Genomic DNA, 25,759 nt, shown 5'->3' on the forward strand with positions numbered 1-25,759 from the left:
GCGTTTCGCGACCTCTTAAAAGGCTGTTCCTCCACTCAGGTTTGTTGCTAGGTCTTCCCATGAGCCGGTTGATGTTAAACGCAACCATGACGCGCTTTACGCAGCCCTTAAAGAGGAGTAATGGGCGTCCCACGTTGTCTACTAATATTTGGCTCAGCATGGTCATAGCAAGATAATAGTCTCTAATACCAATCATTACTAGTTAGATGAAAAATTAATTAGAAAACTCTCATTATTACCCCATTAATTGTACTAATAATTAACTGATTTAAAGTCAACATATGGATATCGCTCAAACGTTTCTAGACTCTTAAGGAAATGATGTTGCTAAAAGGTTGTTTCCTCGTAATATTCATTTTAACATTTAGAAATTTATCATTATGTGACGCTGAAGAATTTAAGGGGGAAAACACTACCGTCACAAGTAGTACTGGAAATCATACAAAGAAATTTATATTAAAAATGCCTTTGAAAGTATGTTCTTATAAAATGTTTCCTTCCTTGCTCTATTTTTTTTTACATACATATTCTGAAGAATAACTTCTCATTTTATAGGATTATCGAAATGAAACAAAAAAAAAAGTTAAAAAGATAAAACTCAAAGACGGAAGATCTGCGACTGAACATGACATCGGAAGCATGGACGGATACTTGCTAATGATGATTAGACTGACCTCTGAACTTCCAACTAAGAAGTGCCCGGTCTTACTTGTCCACGGTATGTTTCAGTCTTCCGACAGATTTCTCAATCAAGACAAGAGTCGGTCTCTAGGTGAGTTGACAATCTTTTTTTAATAGATACTTGTGTGAAAGAACTATAAAAATATGGCCTCTTGTTACTAACAAAAATATAGATGATTAGTAAAGGTAAACCAAAATTTTCTAAATAGGTACGTCTAAACTAGTGGCTCTGTGAGGTGTAGACCACACCAGCATAAATTACAACTCAATAAATGAATGGCTCCGTCATTAAAAAAAAAACATAGAACCTGCTCACAAAATTTCACGGGAATCAGTTTAAAATTGCGACCTGTAGATCTGAAATAGAGACCTTCGCAAACGCTTTTTTCTGTAAACGTTCATACCACCTAATCCAAAATGGTCGCGTACTGTGCGGTTAAAGAGTAATGTCCTCCCGCGGACGCTTCGGCTGAGCTCCCTGCCGAGGTTTTCCCGAGAGGCTACAGTATGGGGTTCTTCAAAAAAGGAGTGTACAGGTCAAAGGGTCGGCAACGCGCATGTAATATCTCTGGTATTGCAGCCGTCCATAGGCTACGGTAAGTGCTTACCACCAGGCGGGCCGTATGCTTGTTTGCCACCGACGTGGTATAAAAAAAATACTACAATGTAACAAATTTCTTTCAGCCTACACACTTGATGATCTAGGATACGATGTGTGGTTATTTAATGCACGCGGCAATAAATATTGCCAGCCTCACATCGCTTATGCACCGCATGTGATAAAATCCGAATTTCACAACTATTCTTATGAAGAAATCGGCTGTTTCGACCTTGCTGCTGCTGTGGATTATATTCTTTCAATTACCACATTTAAGAAGATACATTATATTAGCCATTCGTTGGGAGGAACATTCTTTTTGGTTCTGAATTCCTTGGTGACTGATTACAACGAAAAATTTGACAGGGCGTTTTTAATGGCTCCACTCGGGTATCACACAACAATTACTAACACGAATCTCCAGAAAGAGTTGGACGATCCTACATCGTTACATGTAAGTTATCATAGCGTCATTTGTATCATGATTTGATCTAGATGTTAGCTCATTTCCCAGAGGGCCCCGACTTTAACAGACACTATTGATATTATTCACCTAAGCGCATTTTTTACAGGAAGCGCTAATAAAAGTAAACACGTTCGAAATATTCCCATATGAAGCTTACGGGCCAATTCAGGATATGGTCCCCGATAACTGCCTCGGAGGAAAAACATGGGAAAACATTTGTAACGAATTACAAATTCAGAAAATCATGGTAAGACTTCTTCGGCACCTCTTCTGCAATCCAGCAGCAGACATCGTCATAGTGGTTGGGTGACTGAGCGGGCCGGTAAACTAAGCTTACAACTGATACCCTAGAACAGAATTTATTTGTTTTTTTTTTAACGATTAACAATTGACCTTATTGATGGAAAGGGAAGTATTTATAAAATATTTAGTTGTAAAATATTTAGATCAGTACGGTTTCACTTACTATTATTTTGAGTCGCTTTTGGCGACATGTTTCGGATTCGTCGGGAATCCTTCCTCAGGCACGAGTGTACAGTACACATTTCAATCAACTGTTAGGTTTTTTATCCTTACCATCCTTCTTAACTTACCCTAGTTGATCCATTTCTGATGATATTATTTAATTATATCCACAGGGCATAAAATCATACAATAATACAGTAGCTGAGACGAGAGGCGGTTCTACCAAGATATTAATTCAATGGGCACAAAATATCAAGAATAAAAAATTTCATCGCTGGGATTTTGGGGACTCAAAAAATGTAGAAGAGTACGATGGTAAAGATCCTCCAGAATATCCGTTAAATGCTATCACTGTTCGAACTAAAATTATCTACTCGCCGGACGACGACATGGTGAAAGACACGGATATTCGAGCGTTGGCTAAGCAAATGAAGAATGCTACAACCAGGAAAGTGAAAAGGGCCAATTTTAAACACGATGATTTTATTGATGGTGAATATGTCATGGAAGACGTCTATAGCGGCATCATAAAAGATTTAGAGTAAGTATCCTCGGAGGTTTCTTTTGAATTATTGTGTAGATTGGCAACCCCTGATTTAAGCTTTAGAATCGATCCCTGGGTTTAAAAGTTCTATCTATGATCATCTCAATAACCAGCAAACTTAGCAAGGTTTATTCTTTATGATATGAGAACAAACCTTACAGCTATGAAATGATCAAGTAAAGCAGCCATCTTTTCAATTAGCACAATACCTACTATATCATGTTATGCAATTTTTATCTTAGGTAAGATTTACGACACCTTTTAATTTTCTTTTGAGACGCTTTAAGTTTTTAAATGGTTTATAACTGGTGGTAACAAGCTGTAGACCTCGCGAATCTCTATGGCCCCGCCTACTCAACCTGCTTACCAAATTTCACGATAATCGGTTTAGGAATGAAAGTAGACAACATAAATTTTTGCCCAAGCTAACACGGAGAAATTAGCTTTCGCTCGGCCAATTAGTCATTCTATATTTACTTATCTATACTAAGTTAGGTCCTTATAATTTGTGTCTTTCGTAGATTTTATGCAGTCTTTTTGTGTTTTTTATTTATTTTATTTACAAAGTATTATTTGTTTGAAATATTTTGTTTACTAAAACATACACTTTATAAAGTAGAAAATTAGCACTCAAAGATGTTACATCCCAGTGTGCAGTGCTTTGAAAAAAGATAACTGGATTTCAAATATATTTACACATGTTTACAGGTACCCAAAGCCTCTTGTTAAACGGGTTAATGGGACTAAAACACCCGAAACGAAAAGTAAACCTACATCTGGGAGTTTAGCTGATATTCCTTGGTCTGCGCTACTCTCTTTGGTCGGGTTATTACTGTTCATATTCATAAGCATAATAAGTTGTTGTAAAAAGAAAGATACCAATGGAGCTTGTACTACTTAAGCAGGCCAACAAGCGAACGTATAAAATATAATTCATCGTTTGAAATTTATCAGCTGTTTTCTTATTTCCCAGTTTAACATGTTTGCTGCGTTACAGCCAAGTCTGTTCTTGTTCTTACTACCAGTGTTATACTAGTTATGACTAATGAAAAGTTCCACACTTGCATTACGACCTACATTTTCCCGTATAACCTTTTGACTTTGAAGATTCCTAACTTGGAAATACAAATATATTGCTTAAAAAAATATCACTAACATGAGTAACATAGGTTAAACATTTTAGTAATAAGCTATATGGAAATTTATATTCCGAAATAAATGATAATTTAATTTAATTTAAATAAATAACCGTTCTGGTCAAAATACTACCTATGTTGTATATGTATACCGCTGCCGTCGCCTGTTAATATTCCAAAAGTAATATTTAGAAGTTTTTCAAAATTATTAATTTTACGGGAGTACCTATTTATTAATTTATTTCTCTTGCCATACAGAACATACATAGGTATATAATGCTGAGAATGGGTTTAACTATGTATACTTGTGAAATATAGATAATAACCTTTTTGAAGATGCTGTCAACTCTACGGATGATACTACTACTACTACTATTACTATGAACATTTACCTGCCAATCTGATTAATCAATCAATCAAAAACGAGCTGTGTGATGCATTTAAGCGCAAATTGAGAAACCTTTTGTTAGATAACCCTACGAGTATGTACTTTGTAAACGAGTACATGGAATTGATTATGTATTGGGAGAGACAATTTTTTTTAATTATGTAATAATGTCATGACGATCATGATGAGAAGAGAAACATACCTAATTTTGACATGATGCAATATTATAGTGTAATTTTTATCATGAAATAAATAAATAAAGAAAGAAAGATAGCAAAAAACCTCTTAAAACTCAACGTTCCTGTAACAGCTAATGTTGATTCTCGTGTTGGTGTTTCTTTCAACCAACTTGTATTGTACTTTATTTAACGTCAATAAAAGTATATACATATTCGAATGATACATTGTTTTAATAACCGGTAAGTCAATGTGGATAATATTTAACTATGGGTGGACGAAAAAACACATCAATGATTTTAATGAATATATAACAGAAATAAGGAATAATAACACAAAACACAAAAGAAAAGAGACACAAAATGAATAAATAAATATTAAGTACGAGTATAAGACATTCTTAAAAATGCTTGAGTTGTGGAAAATTAGACAACAATCAACATATAAATAGGTACCGTCAACCGGGGTGAATAGGGACAAAACTTAAAATGTGATTTACCTGATTGTTTCTTAGAAAATACTCACACGAATTACGCGTATGTGATTGAAAATAGTAGTAGATTTTGTACGATACAATTTCTGTGGGTGTTTTGTAAGAGATTCTCAGGTAAATCACAATTTAACTTTTGTCCCTATTCACCCCAGCTGTTCCTATTCACCCCGGGTGACGGTACTTAAATACCTACAAAATACAGAGGGTAACTCAGATTTTTTTTCTGACGAAAGTAACGCTCAGTAGTGACACACGCACAATAGGACACACGTAAAAGTGCTAACATAGCGATAAACGTCATCGTCAAAGAAGTTTTGCTTCAATCGCGCGTAAAGATTACACGCACACACTTTTTTTTTAAATAACTCGCATTCTCTGGAATAGCGAATGGATGGCCATATGGCGAAAGGGAACTGCTAATTAAGCCCATTAAATGATGGCGTACTGTTTTGTGAAGCCGGTTTTATTTCCTTATACTCAGTGGGATATAATTACTATATGTATGTACCTATAATACCTACTTGAAACCCACCAATCAACAGTAGTTAAAGAGGTTTATCTGTTCGTTAAAGTGCAATTTTAGAAACGAAATAGTTTATTTGGTGACAAAATAAAACTTAACCTACAAAGTGGTACTACGTAAACGAAATTAATAACTAGCTTAAATCTAAAATAGGCCCTTGAGGCATTGTACCAAGGATGCTGGCGGCATTTCCCCGCTGTATCGCAATGCTGATACGTTGTGCGAGAAAGCCGCCAGCTCTTCGGTCACCAGTTACGTCAACCAGACGCTTCGCGATTTCTGCAAACAACTTATGCGCGCTGGGACCCCATGGACCTAGAGTTTCAACTCCAAATGGAACGAAATGATACTCTCTACCGAGGCTCTTATATTTATTACGTTTTAGAATTTCGGCGCTTTCCGCCGCTCCGCCCGCTTTTACATTAGTGCAATTTTTGATTATCAGCTTACCAAACTCAATGACTAATTAAGAACGTAATAAAAACATAATGAGAAAAGTCTCAGCTCTTCATTATTCGTGGTAATGAATGACGGATTCAAAGATAAATTCATACTTATATCAATTATTAGTAAACTAGGGATTGCGGAGTCGCAATCACCATAATGCTGTTGAAGTTTTGTGTAGTCATATTATTGATTTTATTTCCTAAAATTATTTTATTATGTGACGCAGACGATGAAGCTAGAGGGAACGATAATACAACGTGTATTGGAAATAGTACGGTCCCTTTTAATATAAACACGAGGAGATTCAAGAGACCCGAGAACTTGGTATCATTTAATGCCACCAGTGTAAGAACTGAGATGCTATACAATTTCGGCTTGCGTTTTTCCTGTTTTAATACTTTCCGTATTAGTAGCTACAACAAGGTAAATGTATTGTCTTCGGTTACCGCGATAGTTACTCATGAAATAAAACTATGAAAACGGATTATATCGCGTATATTGAATTTATAATACATCCCGACGTTTCGAACTCTTTACAGCGTTCGTGGTCAACGGGTGACTGAGGAAAAATTACAAAATGCAAAAATACCCACATACTAAAATAATGAACAATCATAGACTACAAACTTTAAGGCTGGTTGTACATGCAAAATCGGTTCATAAGGCTAGTTATACACTATAATTATTTTTCAAGTAAAGATATATATATATACGCGATAAAAAACTATGCCGGCTCCAACCCTACACCACGGACCCGAGAAGATTTAATTCCCTCCTAAATTGTAGGAGGGTATCTCAATATGGGACCGGCAACAAACTCGGCGGGACACATCTTTTCAAAACATCAGAATGTCCAGCATCATCCAACACTACGGTCTCACAGTCTATGTCTCGCTTGCTCCTTTATCAGGTGGACTACAGGATCCCAAGCTGATGGTAGAGAAAAGCCATCTTCCCTATTAAAGTTTGGATATTTCTTAATCTCAATGGCCTCGCGCAGCATTCTGGGTATGTAACGCTTCTCCTTGGCAAGAACCAGAGGCTTATCAAACTTGATTGAGTGATTGGCTTTATCCATGACATGCTCACAGACAGCAGACCTAGGTCGACGGTGCTTGACATCAGCTATGTGTTCCTTCACCCGAGTGGAAATGCTACGTTTCGTCTGCCCGACATATGATAGGCCACACTCACAGTCCAGCCTGTACACTCCTGCAGTCTGTAGAGGGGTATTGCATTTTACAGGCCTCAGGAATTGTGACATCTTCTTCATTGGCTTGAAATATGTTTTTATAGAAGCACGCTTCAAGATGTGGCTGATCCTGTCCGTGACCCCCCTGACAAAAGGCAGAATGGCAGGCCTGCGCTCAACTGTGGGGATCTTAATGTGGGACCTCTGGTTGACCCGCGGTATCCTGAGCTCGTTTGCCTGGAGCGCGCGCCTGGCATGCTGGAGCTCCGCGGCCAGATGCTGGTCATCACATATCCTCTGGGCTCTCTGAAACAAAGATTTGCCTACTGTAACAAGTTGACTGGGATGGTGATGCGATTTGCCATTTAAGTACCTATCAGTATGAGTAGGTTTCCTATACACAGTGCGACCTAGGGTGTTATCAGGATTTCTTTTTACCAATACATCCAAGAAGGGGAGAGAACAGTCTTTTTCCAACTCCATAGTAAATTTTATTTTGCTATGGATAGAATTTAGGTGATCCAAGAAAGTTGAAACACTACTTTTTGGAAGTATAGTAAAAGTGTCATCTACGTATCTTTTAAATATCTTCGGTCGCACAGGAGCCAATGAGAGTGCCCTCTCCTCGAAGTCCTCCATAAAGATGTCAGCGACTACTGGAGACACCGGAGACCCCATGGCCACGCCGTCGACTTGAAGGTAGAATTCACCATTCCATAGCAAGTAGCCAGATGTAAGGCAATGTTCCAACAGCTTAGCATATTCCTCTGACATGTTCTGCTCACATAACCTCTTCTTGACAATTTCAATGCAGTCTTGTACCGGTAGGCTTGTAAATAGCGACTGGACGTCAAAACTGACCATGATCTCATCATCAGTCAATGTTAGGTCTTTAATCTCACCGATGAAATGGTAAGAATCCTTTGTATGCGTGCTAGTGTTACCACGTAATGCTGAGAGGGCTCCCGCGAGGTACTGAGCCAATTTATATGTGGGAGCATCTATCTGGCTCACTATGGGACGTAGTGGGGCACTAGGTTTGTGTATTTTTGGCAACCCATACAACTTTGGAGGCACGGGGCAGTCAGGAACTAAACTTGCAACATTCAGATCAAGGCTGTCCGAGTAATCACTAATTAGTTCTTTAGTGGTTTTCAATACTTTCATAGTCGGGTCCGTCTTTACATGTTTGTAGGTTGTAGTATCCGCTAATAATTCCCTAATTTTCTGGTTATAATCTGAAGTATTAAGTACAACCGTCGCATTTCCCTTATCCGCTCGAAGAATAGTAAGGTCTGGATCATCGCGTAACGTTTTCAACGCGAACTAATTAGTGATTACTCGGACAGCCTTGATCTGAATGTTGCAAGTTTAGTTCCTGACTGCCCCGTGCCTCCAAAGTTGTATGGGTTGCCAAAAATACACAAACCTAGTGCCCCACTACGTCCCATAGTGAGCCAGATAGATGCTCCCACATATAAATTGGCTCAGTACCTCGCGGGAGCCCTCTCAGCATTACGTGGTAACACTAGCACGCATACAAAGGATTCTTACCATTTCATCGGTGAGATTAAAGACCTAACATTGACTGATGATGAGATCATGGTCAGTTTTGACGTCCAGTCGCTATTTACAAGCCTACCGGTACAAGACTGCATTGAAATTGTCAAGAAGAGGTTATGTGAGCAGAACATGTCAGAGGAATATGCTAAGCTGTTGGAACATTGCCTTACATCTGGCTACTTGCTATGGAATGGTGAATTCTACCTTCAAGTCGACGGCGTGGCCATGGGGTCTCCGGTGTCTCCAGTAGTCGCTGACATCTTTATGGAGGACTTCGAGGAGAGGGCACTCTCATTGGCTCCTGTGCGACCGAAGATATTTAAAAGATACGTAGATGACACTTTTACTATACTTCCAAAAAGTAGTGTTTCAACTTTCTTGGATCACCTAAATTCCATCCATAGCAAAATAAAATTTACTATGGAGTTGGAAAAAGACTGTTCTCTCCCCTTCTTGGATGTATTGGTAAAAAGAAATCCTGATAACACCCTAGGTCGCACTGTGTATAGGAAACCTACTCATACTGATAGGTACTTAAATGGCAAATCGCATCACCATCCCAGTCAACTTGTTACAGTAGGCAAATCTTTGTTTCAGAGAGCCCAGAGGATATGTGATGACCAGCATCTGGCCGCGGAGCTCCAGCATGCCAGGCGCGCGCTCCAGGCAAACGAGCTCAGGATACCGTGGGTCAACCAGAGGTCCCACATTAAGATCCCCACAGTTGAGCGCAGGCCTGCCATTCTGCCTTTTGTCAGGGGGGTCACGGACAGGATCAGCCACATCTTGAAGCGTGCTTCTATAAAAACATATTTCAAGCCAATGAAGAAGATGTCACAATTCCTGAGGCCTGTAAAATGCAATACCCCTCTACAGACTGCAGGAGTGTACAGGCTGGACTGTGAGTGTGGCCTATCATATGTCGGGCAGACGAAACGTAGCATTTCCACTCGGGTGAAGGAACACATAGCTGATGTCAAGCACCGTCGACCTAGGTCTGCTGTCTGTGAGCATGTCATGGATAAAGCCAATCACTCAATCAAGTTTGATAAGCCTCTGGTTCTTGCCAAGGAGAAGCGTTACATACCCAGAATGCTGCGCGAGGCCATTGAGATTAAGAAATATCCAAACTTTAATAGGGAAGATGGCTTTTCTCTACCATCAGCTTGGGATCCTGTAGTCCACCTGATAAAGGAGCAAGCGAGACATAGACTGTGAGACCGTAGTGTTGGATGATGCTGGACATTCTGATGTTTTGAAAAGATGTGTCCCGCCGAGTTTGTTGCCGGTCCCATATTGGGATACCCTCCTACAATTTAGGAGGGAATTAAATCTTCTCGGGTCCGTGGTGTAGGGTTGGAGCCGGCATAGTTTTTTATCGCGTATATATATATATCTTTACTTGAAAAATAATTATAGTGTATAACTAGCCTTATGAACCGATTTTGCATGTACAACCAGCCTTAAAGTTTGTAGTCTATGATTGTTCATTATTTTAGTATGTGGGTATTTTTTGCATTTTGTAATTTTTCCTCAGTCACCCGTTGACCACGAACGCTGTAAAGAGTTCGAAACGTCGGGATGTATTATAAATTCAATATACGCGATATAATCCGTTTTCATAGTTTTATTTCAAGGTAAATGTAGTCAATGCACCTATAACTAAATTTACCTTATTGTAGCTACTCTGCTGTTTCACAAGAAGATTTAATGACTTAACCGCTATTTGATATTCATAATTTTGTAAGTGTGATATTGTACATAAGTAGTTAGGTGTGGTGTTTGTCACAAAAACAGTATTTATTCTTAGACAGATTAAGTAATTATTAATTTTAAAAAAACCGGCCTAGTGCGAGTCGGACTCGCGCACAAAGGGTTTCGTATCATTACGCAAAAGACAGCAAAAAAATCACGTTTGTTGTATGGGAGTCCCACTTAAATATTTATTTTATTTTATTTTTAGTATTTATTGTTATAGCGGCAACAGAAATACATCATCTGTGAAAATTTCAACTGTCAAGACAGACGGACAGACGGATAGTGGAGTAATAGGGTCCCGGTTTTACCCTTTGGGTACGGAACCCTAAAAAACCACGAGTGTCGTGATACAGTCTTGTCGGAGATGCTTAATATTTAAAGTTTAGAAGATCAATGTTATGTCAGTAATGAAGATGTAGATGACAGTGAAGAAACCTTTAACTAATCATATTTCCGTGCTTTCATTGGTACTTACAGAATTCATCGTCAAACAAAATAGAACTTAGAGGTTTTGAAGGAAGGTTCTTGAATGAATATTTTGTAATAACATGCGATGGACATGTGCTGTCGACGTTTAGAATGATCTTTGAGCATCCGGAAGACTCAGAAAAATGTCCCGTGTTACTGGTCCACGGTTTGTTTCAGTCTTCTGACACATTTTTCGAACAAGATAAAGATCAGTCTTTAGGTGGGTATAGCACAGCTAAATAAGAACATTTTTACAAGCCATCGTTCCAAAAATATATTTACATGCCTCTAAGAGACACACACAACACACACTAACAAACACAACACACACAACAACAACACACTAACAATAAAGTCGTGTAAGTATATTTTATGGATAAGGAACACAGAGCTGCGCTCCAAAACTGGTATCGCGGATGTGGGTGTAAAGGCTGCCAAGCTCAAGTGGGATTGGGCCGGACACATCTGTGGGATACACACGGACAGATGGGCCAAAATAGCGATCGAGGCTCCACAGATCACCCGAGGCAGAGGCAGGCCAAAAAGGAGATGGCGAGATGGACTCTTTTTGTGGCGACTGGCGGGAGCATACACAAAGCCGTGACGAGTGGCGGAAGACAGGGGAGGCCTTTGCCCAGCAGTGGGACACAATATAAGCTATTAAGAGCCAACAGGAGTGGTCATTTCTCCATACAAACGTACTCGACTGTTTCCTCCCTGGTTTTTGAAGCTAGAGGAATGATTTTTTCAACACAGATTAATATTGTCAATATCTGTGTCGGTGTGTTTTGCTTTTTTTGATATTTTTGTTTTTTAAGGCGCTAGAGCCCTTCAAACATGGCCAAAAATGGCCTCACTGACTATGCCGCAATGAGAGGCGTGGTATTCAAAACTGGTATCAATTAGCCAAAAAATCAAAACAGTCCGACACAGACAATTTCATAATCATTTAGATTTCCAAATTTGGTTACGATTGCTTAAGTTTTGGAGGAGGAAACAGTCGAGTACGAAACCTCGATTTTTGAGATTTTTACGCAGGATTTTTCGCCTAAGCTGCAGTTGTCCTTATCGCACTAATTTTAGGGGCGGGGTCAAGTTTCTAAATACGTACACGGACAGAAAAGTGATGGGCAATAGTCGACATTGAAAGTCGATAATCTAGTGATGTGATAAGTTATCGATAAACCATAACAAAGTCGCGATTTGCCTCTTAGTAGGCGAAGTAAGTAAAGTGAGTATGCACTTTGGCCTCAGGGGATATCGTTTAACACTATTTATTATTCCTTGGTTCATACAAAGCTGAGCTGACGCACTAGCTACGAGATTAAGTCCTGGCTACCCCCCAAAAAGGGAGGGGATAAGTCGGCTTCTGCGGTCCAGTTTGCCTCTATTTCTACCTATCTCTTGATATGAGATCAAATTTGGTATAAATTTTGTGTAAATTAGGGACGAATAATTTATTTTAGAAATAATAGTTTCACATTTTCATACACAAATCTGAATATACGAACGAAAAATTAAAACTATATATAATTTTTGGTCACAGATTTGCTCTTTAGAAGCAAATTGTGGTGATTTGCACTAAAAATTAATTACACAATTTAGTTTATTCATTCTTTATTTAGAAAAGTATCAGTTCTAAGTACGTATTATTATATTGCTTTATATTTTACAATTTTCACTATTATTCAAAAATTTATTTTAAACAAAGTATTAATTTTATTGAAACTTTTGTGACGTGATCTCATGAAAGGGGCTCCACGAGGCGAAATACTTTTTACGCCAATTTTTTTTTTTAATTTACAACAAAGACGAAAGTTCGAAAAAAATGTGGTTACTTAATAATTGCCTAACTTGTTGAAAAAATTACTTTACATAATATCAATTTATAACCGTAGTATATTCCATGATATGTTTTAAATACACCATATTATTTCCTAATTTTTAAAAGAATATTTAATACCTTTAAAATAATATCTGTCTGTCTGTCTGTCTGTCAATCTGCCTGTCCGTCTGTCACCAGGCTGTATCTCGTGAACCGTGATAGCTAAAAAGTTGCAATATTTACGGATGATGTATTTCTGTTGCCGCTATAACAACAAATACTAAAAACAGAATAAAATATTTTTTTAAGTGGGGCTCCCAAACAACAAACGGGATTTTTTGCCGTTTTTTGCGTAATGGTACGGAACCGACTCGCACTTGGCCATTTTTTGGTAATAGCTTTGAACTTTTTTTATGTGGGAATAAACGCTTCGAATACATTTTTCTAGACATCATTCTGAATCCAATGAGGTATCATACGTATTTTTAGGAGTTAGTATCTCTATTAGTGGCAGCCGTACAAGCCCAATTTCAAAGAAAAACCGCAAATCGATGTACAGGTTAGCCGTTTGGCACACGCATACTAAGAGGTCAAAACAAAATTTTTGACCCGCAGTTTCTAAAAAAAATCCCTTAGGAGGGGTATGCTGAAACATTTTTTTTGTATGAAAAAAAAACATATTTTTTTTCCAAAAACCTATCGTGTGTGGTATCATACGAAAGGGCTTTTTGAGGCGATTCTAAAATTATACCACATTTTAGCCATTTTTTTGTAAATTAAAACAAATAGAATTTTCAAAACACACCAAGTTTGGGGTCAAGTTAAAGGGTTAAGTAGAACTGTGTCACTTTGTATTGAAAAAAAAAACTAAATAAATTTTTTATTGCTTTTTTGGGGTTACATATGAGGATATCACGTATCATTTGTACAAAAAAAATTAGCCATATCGTATCTGGAGGAGCCCAAACTTGGTATGTTTTGAAAATTCTTTTTCTTTCAATTTAAGAAAAAACCGGCCAAGTGCGAATCGGAATCGGGCGCCGAGGGTTCCGTACATTACACAATTTAAACAATGTATTTTTATGTGAAACGTGAGTGAAAGGTAAATTGCGGTTTACGATTTATAACGTATTAAAAAAAAACTACTAACTAGATCTCGTTCAAACCAGTTCTCGGTAAAAGTTGGCAAGGTAATGTACATCATATATTTTTTCAGTTTTATCATTCTCTTATTTTAGAAGTTAGAGGGGGGGTTACACATTTTACCACTTTGGAAGTGTCTTATAGTTTCGGAAAGAAGTGGCTGTGACATACGGACGGACGACAGACAGACAGACATGACGAATCCATAAGGGTTCCGTTTTTTGCCATTTGGCTACGGAACCCTAAAAATGGCTAAAATGCAATGATGTGGTATATTTTCAGAATCGCTTCAAAAAGCCCTTTCGTATGATAGATGAGAAGTATACGATAGGTTTAAAAAAAAAATTTTTTTTTATACAAAAAAAGGTTTCAGCACTCCCCTCCTAAGGGAATTTTTTTTAGGAACTGCGGGTCAAAATTTTTGTTTTGACTAGTATATACGTGTACCAAACGGCTAACCTGTACATCAATTTGCGGTTTTTTTATGCGAACAGCTTACACTATTTTTTTCACCACCTTGAACCTTTTGTAGACTAGACTATTGTCCCAAAATATTGGGCGACGACCGGTCGTCTGGCCTAGGAGGTAGTGACCCTGCCTGTGAAGCCGATGGTCCTGGGTTCGATGATATGATATGATGAGCACAGATATTTGTTCCTGAGTCATGGGTGTTTTCTATTTGTATTTAAGTATTTATATATTATGTATATCGTTGTCTGAGTACCCATAACACAAGCCTCCTTGGGCTTACCGTGGGACTTAGTCAATCTGTGTAAGAATGTCCTATAATATTGATTTAATATTTATTATTATTTATTTATTTATTGGGTTTCATATTTATTCCGATCAGAATTAGGAGCTCTTCAATTTATACCTATTTTTATCAAAATATGACACATAAATAAAAAAACGGACCATCAATAAAACTGTATAATTACATCAAAGTAAGAAATATCACATGTCACATGTTTATTTATTATGATAATTTTATCTAACCTGAGGCTTTCTTTTTTTCTATTCAACGGAGCCGGAGAGCGGCAAATTTGTTTTTCAAGACGCTTGCTCGAAAAGATCTTATTTCGTGCAGGTGTACTGAAGGGAAAAGGCCTATATTGTTCCCGCGGGAGTTATAGCTTTCTTTTTTAATTAGGTATGTCACTAATTCATACGAACCAAGTAAGTTATAAGTAAAATACTTTGTTTAAAATCAAGGTATAAGGGAGTTTTACTTTTAAAATACTCACGACTATAATTTAATATTTTTGTTTATCATATTTAAAAATATTTAATTGGATTAATTTAACAGCCGTTATCTTGTATGTTTTTATACAACAATGTTTTCTTGTATGTCCATGTTATGTTATGTTTTTTTACTATTCTGTAACTCGAAATGTTAATTAGATTGCAGGTTGTAGAAGGATATTGAATTTAGTTACTAAAAACGCGAGCGGCGTGAGGCCGGCGAGGAGCGCAAATAACGTGCGCGTCGGTGTGCGTGCACCACACACACTGGGATAGTCCCTCGGTACGCGGTACCGCCCCCGTCAGCGCGACGACGATATTCTCTTTCAAATCTCAAAATTGAGTTTGGTCTCGGCTCCTGTTGGCTCTTAAAAAAAAACATATTTATTTTTGGAATATTCACATGTCAAAATGTTTGTAAATTCGACCGTACATTTACAATGTACCAAAGTTTGTTCAGAATAAACGGATCCTTGAAAGGCTTATCAAAATTTTAATTAATTAATTTATTTCAGCATTAAAACTTCAAAATTTGGGATACGACGTATGGCTGGCTAATACACGTGCTAGCAAATACAATCAAGTACACCTGCTTTACGAACCAGAAATAAATGTATTTGATGTGAACCGTTATTTTAGCTATAGTTACGAGGAAATGGGCACTCTCGATATCGCAGCTACTGTGGATTTTATTCTGAGAGTAACTACACATAAGAAGTTGATTTACATTGGCCATTCGCTAGGTGGTACATCCTTTTTGGCACTAAATTCTTTAAAACCAGATTATAATAGTAAATTTGCAACGGCTTATTTATTTGCTCCACTTGGATACCATAGATATTTTCCTAATAACATACTTAAAGCAGAGGCAAAACGATCAGATGATATATTTGTAAGTATTAAATCATTACTTTTGGGGTTTTACCATAGTGTAGTAAGCAAGATTTGTATCTGCTATTGTTTGTTGTTGAACTTTATTTTTATAGAAAGCAACTGTTGAAGAAGGAATTCGCGAAATATTTCCATATAAGGCTGATGACGCACGGTTCTCGCCAGAAGATTGCCTCGGCAACAAGAGTTACAGCAATATTTGCAATCAATTAGACATACAGAAAGTCATGGTAAGAAGTTGACAAATGCTGACGCAAATAGTTTGGTGTTATGTTCTATTTTCGGTATGAAATAAAACAATGGTTTATATTCTTTTTCTTGCTTGAAAGATTGCAAGGATGATAGTTATCCAAGAACAATCTCCATTTCTGTCGTATTGAAGGTTATGTGGTGGAAATGCCTTAGGTACGGGTGCAGAACTATTTTAACACATCTTTACGGACAATTTTGTGGCTAGTCAATATAAAATCATCTTAAAAAGCAACTTACCAGAGTCACAACTGTCACAAGTAACGTTACACACGGTGAGCAGATAAACGCCGCACCGCCGGTAAGTTTATATCATAGGTTTTTATCCTGTCGGGATCGAAAGAGCTCGTGATTCTGAATAGAAATAGCATAAAATTGTCCAAATATTTTTTTTTATTGTACAATACAACTGTAAATAAAATGGCCTACCTTTATTTTCAGGGGTTAAAACCTGTCAACAACAATGTAGATGAGACAAGGGGTGGTTCTCTCGGACCACTGTTTCATTTGGCTCAAAACGTCAAATCAGGAACCTTTAGTCGATGGGACGGCGGAGAGTTTAACAATTTCAAAAGATACAGAAACTCGACACCTCCCAATTATGATTTAGGTCTTGTCACTGTCCCAACTAAAATAATCTATGCGCCTAATGATGAATTTGTCAGTCCCGAAGACATCACTAATATGGCTAGTGACATGGCTAATGCTCAGGCCATTCAAGTAAAAACAATTAGTTTTAAACACGAAGATTTCATTATGGGTCCCGATGCCATGGAGAATGTATATGCCGGCATTATTAATGAATTGGAGAGGTCAGTGTTATTTGTTTTATGTTGTTATTTATTATTTACTTAAATATACATTTTAAGGTTTTGTTGGATTATATGCACGGGACTAGTGTTATAATGTTCACGAGAACACTATTTTAAACACATTAAATGGTGATTCTATTAAATTGTGCTTCTAAACACAAGTGTATGTTAACACTATTTCAATCCTTGTAGATCTAAGTTTATATATAAACACCTGCGTCTGCTTTTTGCGTCAAAGCCTTTCTAAGGCGTACTGATTCGTTGACTCTAGTTGGGTCTCGATAACTCGTGAGAAAAGCCGTGATTTAACATTTTTTTTCCTAATCATTTAATATTATTGTTTTTTATAATTCTTATTTTTACAGGAGTCCGAATCTTTGTAAGGAGGATCACTCATCATTGTTATCAAATTTACTTGGAATTTTAATGGAATACAAGTGGATATGGATTTCTATCCTATTAATCATTTTAGCCATTGTTGTCGTATGTCTTTGCGCGTGTAATAAAAAAGAACATAAAAGATACCACTGTAGAGTGCATCTAAGGAATGCATTATGAAGAATTAGTAAGTTTATTAAAAAAAAGAAAGATAGTTTACTTTGTTAAATATGTTAGGTTAGTGGCGGATTCATTTCACGAAAAATGCCATCATCTAGTAAGTAGGTACGGAGTTACTGATTCAGAAGATCCCACTCTTCCGTGAAATAATTCTTTAATAAAAGATGGACATACTATTAAAATAAAACATGTTAAACAATTTTCAGTATGTTTCATTGCAAGTCACACTCATGTTCTTGTAGCACTAACGTTGAAGTCGAATTGGTCTCATTGGTGAATCTCATTTATAAAATAATAAGTGGATTACAAAACTCGTACGATATAAAGCAACAATTTCATCATTTGAATAAGTTTAATTTTAAAATACACAACAAAACTAGTTGATAAATAAACATAATGTTAATAATTAGTCATTACTCTTTAGCTGGTTACGAAATGTCTATTTTCAATTTTTATTGTAACTTTCAATTGAAATTTTACATTGTAACTCAGCACTTGTTTTCGCTTTTAGTGTCACCTTCTGTCTTAGGTATATCTACGCTGAAAGCAAGCTGCGAATTTGTTACGGACGTCTGTTTTGGCAGTAAAATGTTTTACTTCGTTGCAAGCCGGACTGTACTAAAGTTTTGGCAGTAAAATTTATTGGACCTTAACGCTGTTGTTACTACTTCATAGTTGTTGCATTTCGTGAATGCGTGTCAGTGTTTTTACGGTCTACGTTATACTATGCCCTACCACGCATAACAGCAGTAACGTCCATTGGATTTCTTCATTTTCTGTATTTAAGTTTCGTCTTAGATCTCATAACCGTGATCACATGCCAAATGTTAATGTTATTTCCTATATTCAACAAGTATTTTTAGGGATTTTTTGAAAAAATATTTCCAACGGGGTTGAATAAGGAAAATATGTTTTCTATTTCTAGAAAAATAATAGCCAGATTTGATGTAAAATAATTGCTGTATAAAAACATGATAATCATAACAGGTTTATAAGTAAAAGTAAACTTATAATTCTTAAGTCTTTGTTTATTAATTATTATTTATTCCGTCACCAGGACTTTTGTTCTAATTTTTTGTTAGTAAAACAAGATAACACTTACGTTACAGTAATATTACAGATTAATTCAAAAGAGATGACGCTGAATATCAATAAAAGCATAGGTACACAAATCTCGTACCAGCTGTTAGAAATTAACCTTAAATATCATGCAACTGGGTCGTTCAGAGACTAATATTGTCTCCATGACATGTCATATTTACACGTACATGTTAAATAACAGTCTATATTTAGTAAATTATTCCATCTCCGCCAACGTACTTTCGACTCGGTTAAGCATATAGATCACATAGTTTGTTACAAGTTCCTTAACATCAGCAGCTTGGACGAAATCCACATGGGAGAAGGTTTCTCTTGCTACCTTCCTAGCTTCTGCGCTGGGCAAATCGCGAACCATCGCAAGAACGTCCTGCTCATCAAGCAACTCATCGCTGACGGTGTAGTGCATGGTGATGGGAACAGTGATGCGGCCAAGGTCGTAAGCGGGAGGGTTGCGCTCGCCGTAGACCAGGCGGTTGGAGACGATACCGTGGTCCCAGCGTCTGAAGCTCTTGTCCCTGATGTTCTGACCGTAGTGAGCGAACTGCTTGAGAGAGGCCCCACCTAAGCCTAGGCCTTCCATGTCAGTTTCACCCTGTAATCATAACCCCGGTTAAACATGAACTGATAATGTGTCATTTTAGACCGACAATAATAATCGCACGAGTTTCATAGGTATCTCTAAATTTTGCACGTTTTTATCAACAATAATAAGATTAATCATTTAATCAAGCAGGAAATGTATCATAATCAGTATGTATCTGTTTATCTAAATACCCGTAGTTATGTACATCACTAAAGCCATTTTGTAAGATACAGAAATTAACTAGAATTATCAGGTTAAGCCGCCTACTCTTAAAATCATGAAAACACTTCTATACGAAAATAAGTTATTCGTCTCAATAAACTCACCATTATTCTGTTAAGGCCAAGCATGTTGCAGTAGTCCTTGTAGGCGATATCACCAAAGCAGTAGTCAGTGCGAGAGTGTCCTGATCGACCGATCAAGTTTCCAGGTATGTCATCCAGTGACCGTATTTCTACCAAACCGATTGTTCTTGTCATAGCCTGGAAGTTATTAATTTTAATGAGGAATTAATCACACGTTGTGCGAAATCTACAATGATGTTCAATTTAAATATTCAATCTACTAAACGCAGTTTTAATTTACAGTGTTTAAATTAATGCCGATTTAATACAATTAATTTCGTGCTAATCATAACCTGGCAAGAACATTAACGGGAGATTATTTAAAAGCAGTCTATGAGTGGTCTTTCGAGCTGACTTGTATATTGGTTTGCTCGAAGTTGATGAATCTTTCAATCATTTCACAGTTCTTTACGCCTCAACCTATAATCTCTAGATTTCTATCGTTATAATTTTAAACCATTATTTGAAATTAATACTGGAAGACAACTTACATAAAGAATTGTAGTCATCTGCGCCGCTATCCTCAGTTCGCTGTTAGGGAAGTTGTTCATATATCCCACACCAGCCAATAGATGAGCTGACACAAACTTTTCATTATATTCGGGTTTCATAGAGTTCAGCACCAAGAACGAAGTGCCTCCCTGAGAGTGCCCAATATAGTGTAAAGTTTGTTCCCCAGAGACTGCCAAAGCGTAGTCGACCATGGTCGGAACGTCGATAATTGCGATCTCTTCCCAGCTGAAGTCGAAGAATTCGTACTTTTGCTGGTTGTCGTCCGGGTTGAGAGACACGTGCTGGCGCGAGAAGGTGTTACCACGAGCATTGCCCATCCACACGTCGTACCCGGCATCGGCCAGGTTATAAGCTGAAATTTTCAAAATATTGACGATTAGAACACAGTTGAGCGAATAACTCACATGTGTATTACTTACGGAAGAGATTACGGATTTAAATCTACGAAGGTCATTAGATACTTGTGCTATGAATACGAATCCTGTATCACTGTATCACAACTTGTCCCAAAATGTCTTTCAAAATATGCTATACTGTGGTTGTAATTTGCCACTTAGTTTGAGACTCGAATGCAATATTGACATTTAAATACTTTAAGAAAGGAAGGAACTACACATTTTCTTACTTCCGATAATGTCGATTATCGTCACTTACTCGTAATTTTGGCAACTTTAGATATTATGACGCTAAGTAAGATGTCTAGACATAAAAAATGACAATGTGCTGTATGCTGATAAGATTATAAAATGGAGTAAATGTTAAATTACTTGAGATAATAAGTTGATAATAAAGGGATGATTGGATTGTTAGAAAATGAGTCAACCCACATTGACAATTTTTTTTTTAAACATTTTATCGCAAAAACTTAATTTTTAATTCACTTAGTACCTGTACCAAAATCAACAAAGGCCTAAGCTACAATACATATGGGAACAGAGTAGAATTATATACAAAAATATAATAGGAGAAATTATGATCTATTTATTAAAAAAAAAAACAACTAAAACTAAACTTAACTAAAAAAAACCCTAAAACCTACGTTCTAAGCCTAGGCCCCTCGGCATGGTGCTCATCACGCAGGCAGCGTTCCCGCGCTGTATACGAGTAGCGATGGCAATCCTTTGCGTGAGAAAGCTGCCGGCGCGAGAGTCCCCTAGTTGCTTCCCTTACGTCCTGGCCACGACATTGCGCGATTGGCGTCGGCTAAAGCGAAAACCATAGGTGGGACGAAAGGTCCGATCGCTGTATCTCGCTCCAACCTATATATGGTTGTCGCCTTAACCGCTTGCCAAGCTCGTTAAGGAGCCCACGCGCTTATAGGAACTAAAATTCAATTTCGTGAAAGACTTTGTAAAAACTGATTTAACAGGTAAAGATAACACGATAAAACAAATTGATGTGTAAATACGAATAAACACCTTGTTTCGTAAATTGATCCTACTTATTGCGTGATTTACGACAGTCAGAATGTACGATAAAAACACAAGAACCCCCGAGCCCTTATCTGATCAAAGAAATCACCTCTAATGACTGTCAGAGTTGATTTCTTTAATGTCATGGTTATAATTGTTTGTCATGACGCATGCGGGTACCTTTGAAATGTATCTATGATACAGGCGCTATAAGTCTGCAGATGAAAAAAGAGCCCTAGATTACGTCCTTGTGGCACTCCCTACAAATGCCTACTGCGGAAGTATGCGAATTTATACAAAAAGAAATGACAATTGACAGTGAATGTCTATTCTAGTGCCATATTTTTAAAGTACGTTAACGACTATGTTCTAAAAGAATGAAGCGTCACCATTTTATTGTAAAACTCACCTATTCCATTCTCCTTTCCTAAGAAAATGAAGTTACTCGATGCACCCATGAGGCCATGCATCACAAAGACAACGGGCCTCCGTCCTTCAGAGGGTCCGTCCTTCCCGTAGGGTATACGGTGCACGCCCAGGATGTAGCCATCAGCTGTGGTCACTTGGTGCAACTCTGCGGGGTAACCCTCGGAGATTATTTGGTTGATCTGGAAAAGATGGATGATGCATGATATTTGATCCAGGTCATAGTACGATTGAAAGGCGAAAAATGTTATTAGATTTAATATTTAGAGATGCATCAGATTAGTGGATTTTTTTTACAAATTAAACCAAATTCAAGAAACATTTTACGATGTGATTTAAAAAAAATGGCCGAAATGCATGTCATCGTATATTTCAACATTTTGGTAACGGGATGAGTTGATTAGGTTTAAACAAAGTCGCAAAACAATGTCTATCCACTCCTTTCCGTAACTTTGTAACTAAGGAATCGAGAAATAATTTTCCGCTCTAGAAATTTACTTTCAACATAATCATTAATTAGTGCACCGTTCTTGTTTCTTCCCAAAATATGCTTCCCTAACAAAAGAACGAAACGCGTTCTTTTGTTTGGAAGCTTATTGTTTTTTCTTATTTTATTCAAGTACGGAACACTATTGTCCGTGGTCCGGCATGCACTTCGCCTGTTTTATTTTCATAGACAAATATTATACTAACGGGTAAATTTACTTGCTTTATTGACTAAAGATGTATTGTTTCAGATAAAATAAAACTATGAAAACGAATTATATCGCGTATATTGAATTTATAGTACATCCCGACGTTTCGAACCCTTTACAGCGTTCGTGGTCAACGGGTGACTGAGGAAAAATTACAAAGTGCAAAAATACCCACATACTAAAAATAATGAACAATCATATAAACTTTGGTTGTACATGCAATGCATGTTGTACTTTGCACTTTGTAATTTTTCCTGTCACCCGTTGACCACGAATGCTGTAAAGGGTTCGAAACGTCGGGATGTATTATAAATATAATATACGTGATATAATCCGTTTTCATAGTTTTATTTCATGAGTAACTATCACGGGAACCGAAGACAATATTTTGTTTCAGATAACTTAAAAAAAAAACTGTCACACTTTTGTCCGAAAATATATACTGAAACATGTTTAGCATAGCTCATATAAATTCATTCATTACCTCTTTAATTTTCCTGTAGATTAGCTCAGGGACCATAGAATCATTCGGGGAGACATTTGAGACGATAAAATCCAGACGCCCATTACTTTGTATTGCTATTCAAATTTAATATTAAGCTACATTTACATTTTAAACAGTTTGCAGAGTTAGCGGGAAATAGGTATACTTAGGTCTTATTTGAAGTCCAATTAAGCTCGTCACAGACGGAGCGATAATATATCGGCAGATACCGACAGATACGGCATCTTACGATATCTTTTCAGACACAGTCTTCTTCCTTGCCGCATCCGGCAATGGCGACCCCATTAAAAATTCTTATCCGGATTATAAAATGCTCTAATGTGGCTCGCAAAACCAAACTTAGTCTTTAAGACGATATCTTTTACGTACTATTTGACACATACTCCACCGACAAGAGCCATGCTCTTAAATTATGATGATGACTATTTGACAGAGTCCACATACGAAACTGTAATACATATTTTGGTATCTGCCGATATCTTATCGCAAGGCATCTGCAGGCATCTGCTCGGTATATTACGATATTTATTATTATTAAGACTTTATTTCGGACATCAATGATCCATAAATGATTGGTTAGTTACAACATATTTTGGTATATTTCGTCTCTCTCACAATGTAGGTGCTAGACAGAGCGATATATATGTTGGTATAGTAGCGTGTGTGGTGCTTAGCGATACTTGCAGATATCTGCCGATACCGGCAGAATAGATATATTATCGCTCCGTCTGTGACGAGTTTTATACTCCATTAAGTCAGAGGGCTTCTTTAAAGATTTGTAAGCCAGTTATATTTTCATTGTCACTTAGGCGCTTAAGGGAATAACTTTATTGAAAAGAATTTCCTCTTAATTTGTTACAAATGATTGCAAACGTTTGAAATGCCAGTAAGCCGAAGTGTTGAAATATTGATCTTCTGAATTCAGACACAGTGTATTTTTTATTTGGGCCCTGAACCAGTCAACATTAAAGCGTTTAAACGTAAGTTGACATATAATTACTGTTTTTTTCTTTTATGTGCATACGTTTGTGTTTTAGATTTTAAGTTTTGACGTATATTTTGTACTTGCTTCTGTAAATAAATAATTTAATTCCAAAGAAAAAAAAAACTGGAATGTCTTCCTTTCTTTTTAGACACACACTTGCAATTAGTTTTACATCAGAAGATTAAAAATGTGCGGTATTCGGCAGCTGATTTTCTGTTTAATTAAATAGCAATTGACCTCACATAACGACCAGCCCAGACATGTAGCTCATTAATTCAGTAGCCTTTACACTTCCCTAAATTATTCCCTGTATTACTTTTATATCGGAGAATCGTAAATCCGCAATAGTCATCAGCCTATTTTATTTTTATGGGTATTAACAACAAACCTAATGATTTAGCTCACTGGTTGAAAATTGTAGCATTGTCACTCTTCCCTAACACATTCAGTACCATGCAGTGACTCACCAGGGGAGTTCTCTGTTCGTAGGCGCTTTTCGCTACATACGGTTTTTCCCGTGTTATCGGCTACGCTCGTAGCGCGTAGCTCGGTCTGGCGCTGAATGTGCTAAAGATAATATAAAGTATGTATTAGAACTTACAATATCAGAGGACGTTTTATGAACGCTACGCGGGAACGCACTCACTGACGCTACTGCTATCGCTACGACCAGAGCACGCCACGTCATTTTGATAGGAATAATTTGCAAGTGGTGCCCGTTGTGTCGGCGCCACGGTATTTATATTTGCACGTTATCTTAATCTAGCGCTGTAAATCCGACTTTGACTAGTTTTATTGGGGATATTAACCGATTTTTGATATTATATTCTTCCTTAGTATTTTTTTAAATTTTGTGTAAATAAGTTTATTAGGTCTACATAATAGCAGATTTGTCCAGGTTGAGGTTTCGAAATAAACTACCTCTATAAAAGAAATGAAACGACAAATGGACGGCTGCCAGAAAAAAAGCAGTTCTAACCTAAACTAGGTTGGAATGAACACTGCGACCCTTCACAGGAGCGAAAAATTGTATTATAAATACTAAATCTTATGGTTTATATACTTGACAAAGATTGTCGTTTTGTAATTATGACAACAAAGCATCATACACTCTTCCAATTTTTGTACTAGATCTGTGAGCTGTAGACTTCGCGACCCACCGAGGCTCCGCCATTTGAAAGATTTCTAAAAGCTTAATAGACAAAAAAAAACATATATTTTTGAACATACATGTACTCACAAAATGTCAGGCGAATCGGTGCAGAAATACATCATGTAGAGGAGAAAAGCCAGACAGCACATTCGAAAGCATTTTTACCGAAGCTTAATCGTCTCGATTCGCTCGCGCTTTGCGCACAGTGGTCAAAAATACACCAAAGATCAATCTTAACAGGCAACAACTAAATCAAAATTTGTTATGAAACTTCCAAAGAACGTGACCCGTGATAGTGGTGACTATCCAGCGTACGTACTATCTAATATCCAATAAAACAATAAAATATAGAAAATATAAACGAGTGATTTTGTTTTAGTTTGTGACGAAAGCTTTGTTAATCTAATGCCATAAATCCGTCAT

At 37.1% G+C, this 25,759-nt stretch overlaps 4 protein-coding genes across 4 annotated transcripts in view; 3 read left to right on the forward strand and 1 right to left on the reverse strand.

Annotated features, from left to right (window-relative positions):
* Nucleotides 1–25,759, forward strand: part of LOC134756082 (syndecan) — a 524,733-nt gene that overhangs the window by 280,745 nt on the left and 218,229 nt on the right. The gene's annotated exons all lie outside the window — the stretch shown is intronic.
* LOC134756303 (lipase 3-like) lies at nucleotides 229–3,684 on the forward strand. The gene is made up of 6 exons (XM_063693133.1): nucleotides 229–474; nucleotides 556–772; nucleotides 1,366–1,733; nucleotides 1,852–1,992; nucleotides 2,384–2,751; nucleotides 3,463–3,684. Exons 1-6 carry the CDS (start codon nucleotides 319–321, stop codon nucleotides 3,653–3,655), a joined length of 1,443 nt encoding a protein of 480 aa, XP_063549203.1. The 5' UTR covers nucleotides 229–318; the 3' UTR covers nucleotides 3,656–3,684.
* Nucleotides 10,843–17,622, forward strand: LOC134756304 (lipase 1-like). Its single transcript, XM_063693134.1, has 5 exons — nucleotides 10,843–11,119; nucleotides 15,625–16,001; nucleotides 16,096–16,230; nucleotides 16,691–17,061; nucleotides 17,427–17,622. Exons 1-5 carry the CDS (start codon nucleotides 11,011–11,013, stop codon nucleotides 17,617–17,619), a joined length of 1,185 nt encoding a protein of 394 aa, XP_063549204.1. The 5' UTR covers nucleotides 10,843–11,010; the 3' UTR covers nucleotides 17,620–17,622.
* On the reverse strand, nucleotides 18,891–24,876 carry LOC134756062 (lipase 3-like). Its single transcript, XM_063692861.1, has 5 exons — nucleotides 24,785–24,876; nucleotides 21,982–22,180; nucleotides 20,139–20,512; nucleotides 19,630–19,785; nucleotides 18,891–19,312 (listed from the first exon to the last, which is right to left on the reverse strand). The coding sequence occupies exons 1-5, from the start codon at nucleotides 24,869–24,871 to the stop codon at nucleotides 18,917–18,919; spliced, it is 1,212 nt and encodes a 403-aa protein (XP_063548931.1). The 5' UTR covers nucleotides 24,872–24,876; the 3' UTR covers nucleotides 18,891–18,916.

This window comes from Cydia strobilella, chromosome 3, assembly GCF_947568885.1.
Source record: "Cydia strobilella chromosome 3, ilCydStro3.1, whole genome shotgun sequence".
NCBI lineage: Eukaryota > Metazoa > Arthropoda > Insecta > Lepidoptera > Tortricidae > Cydia > Cydia strobilella.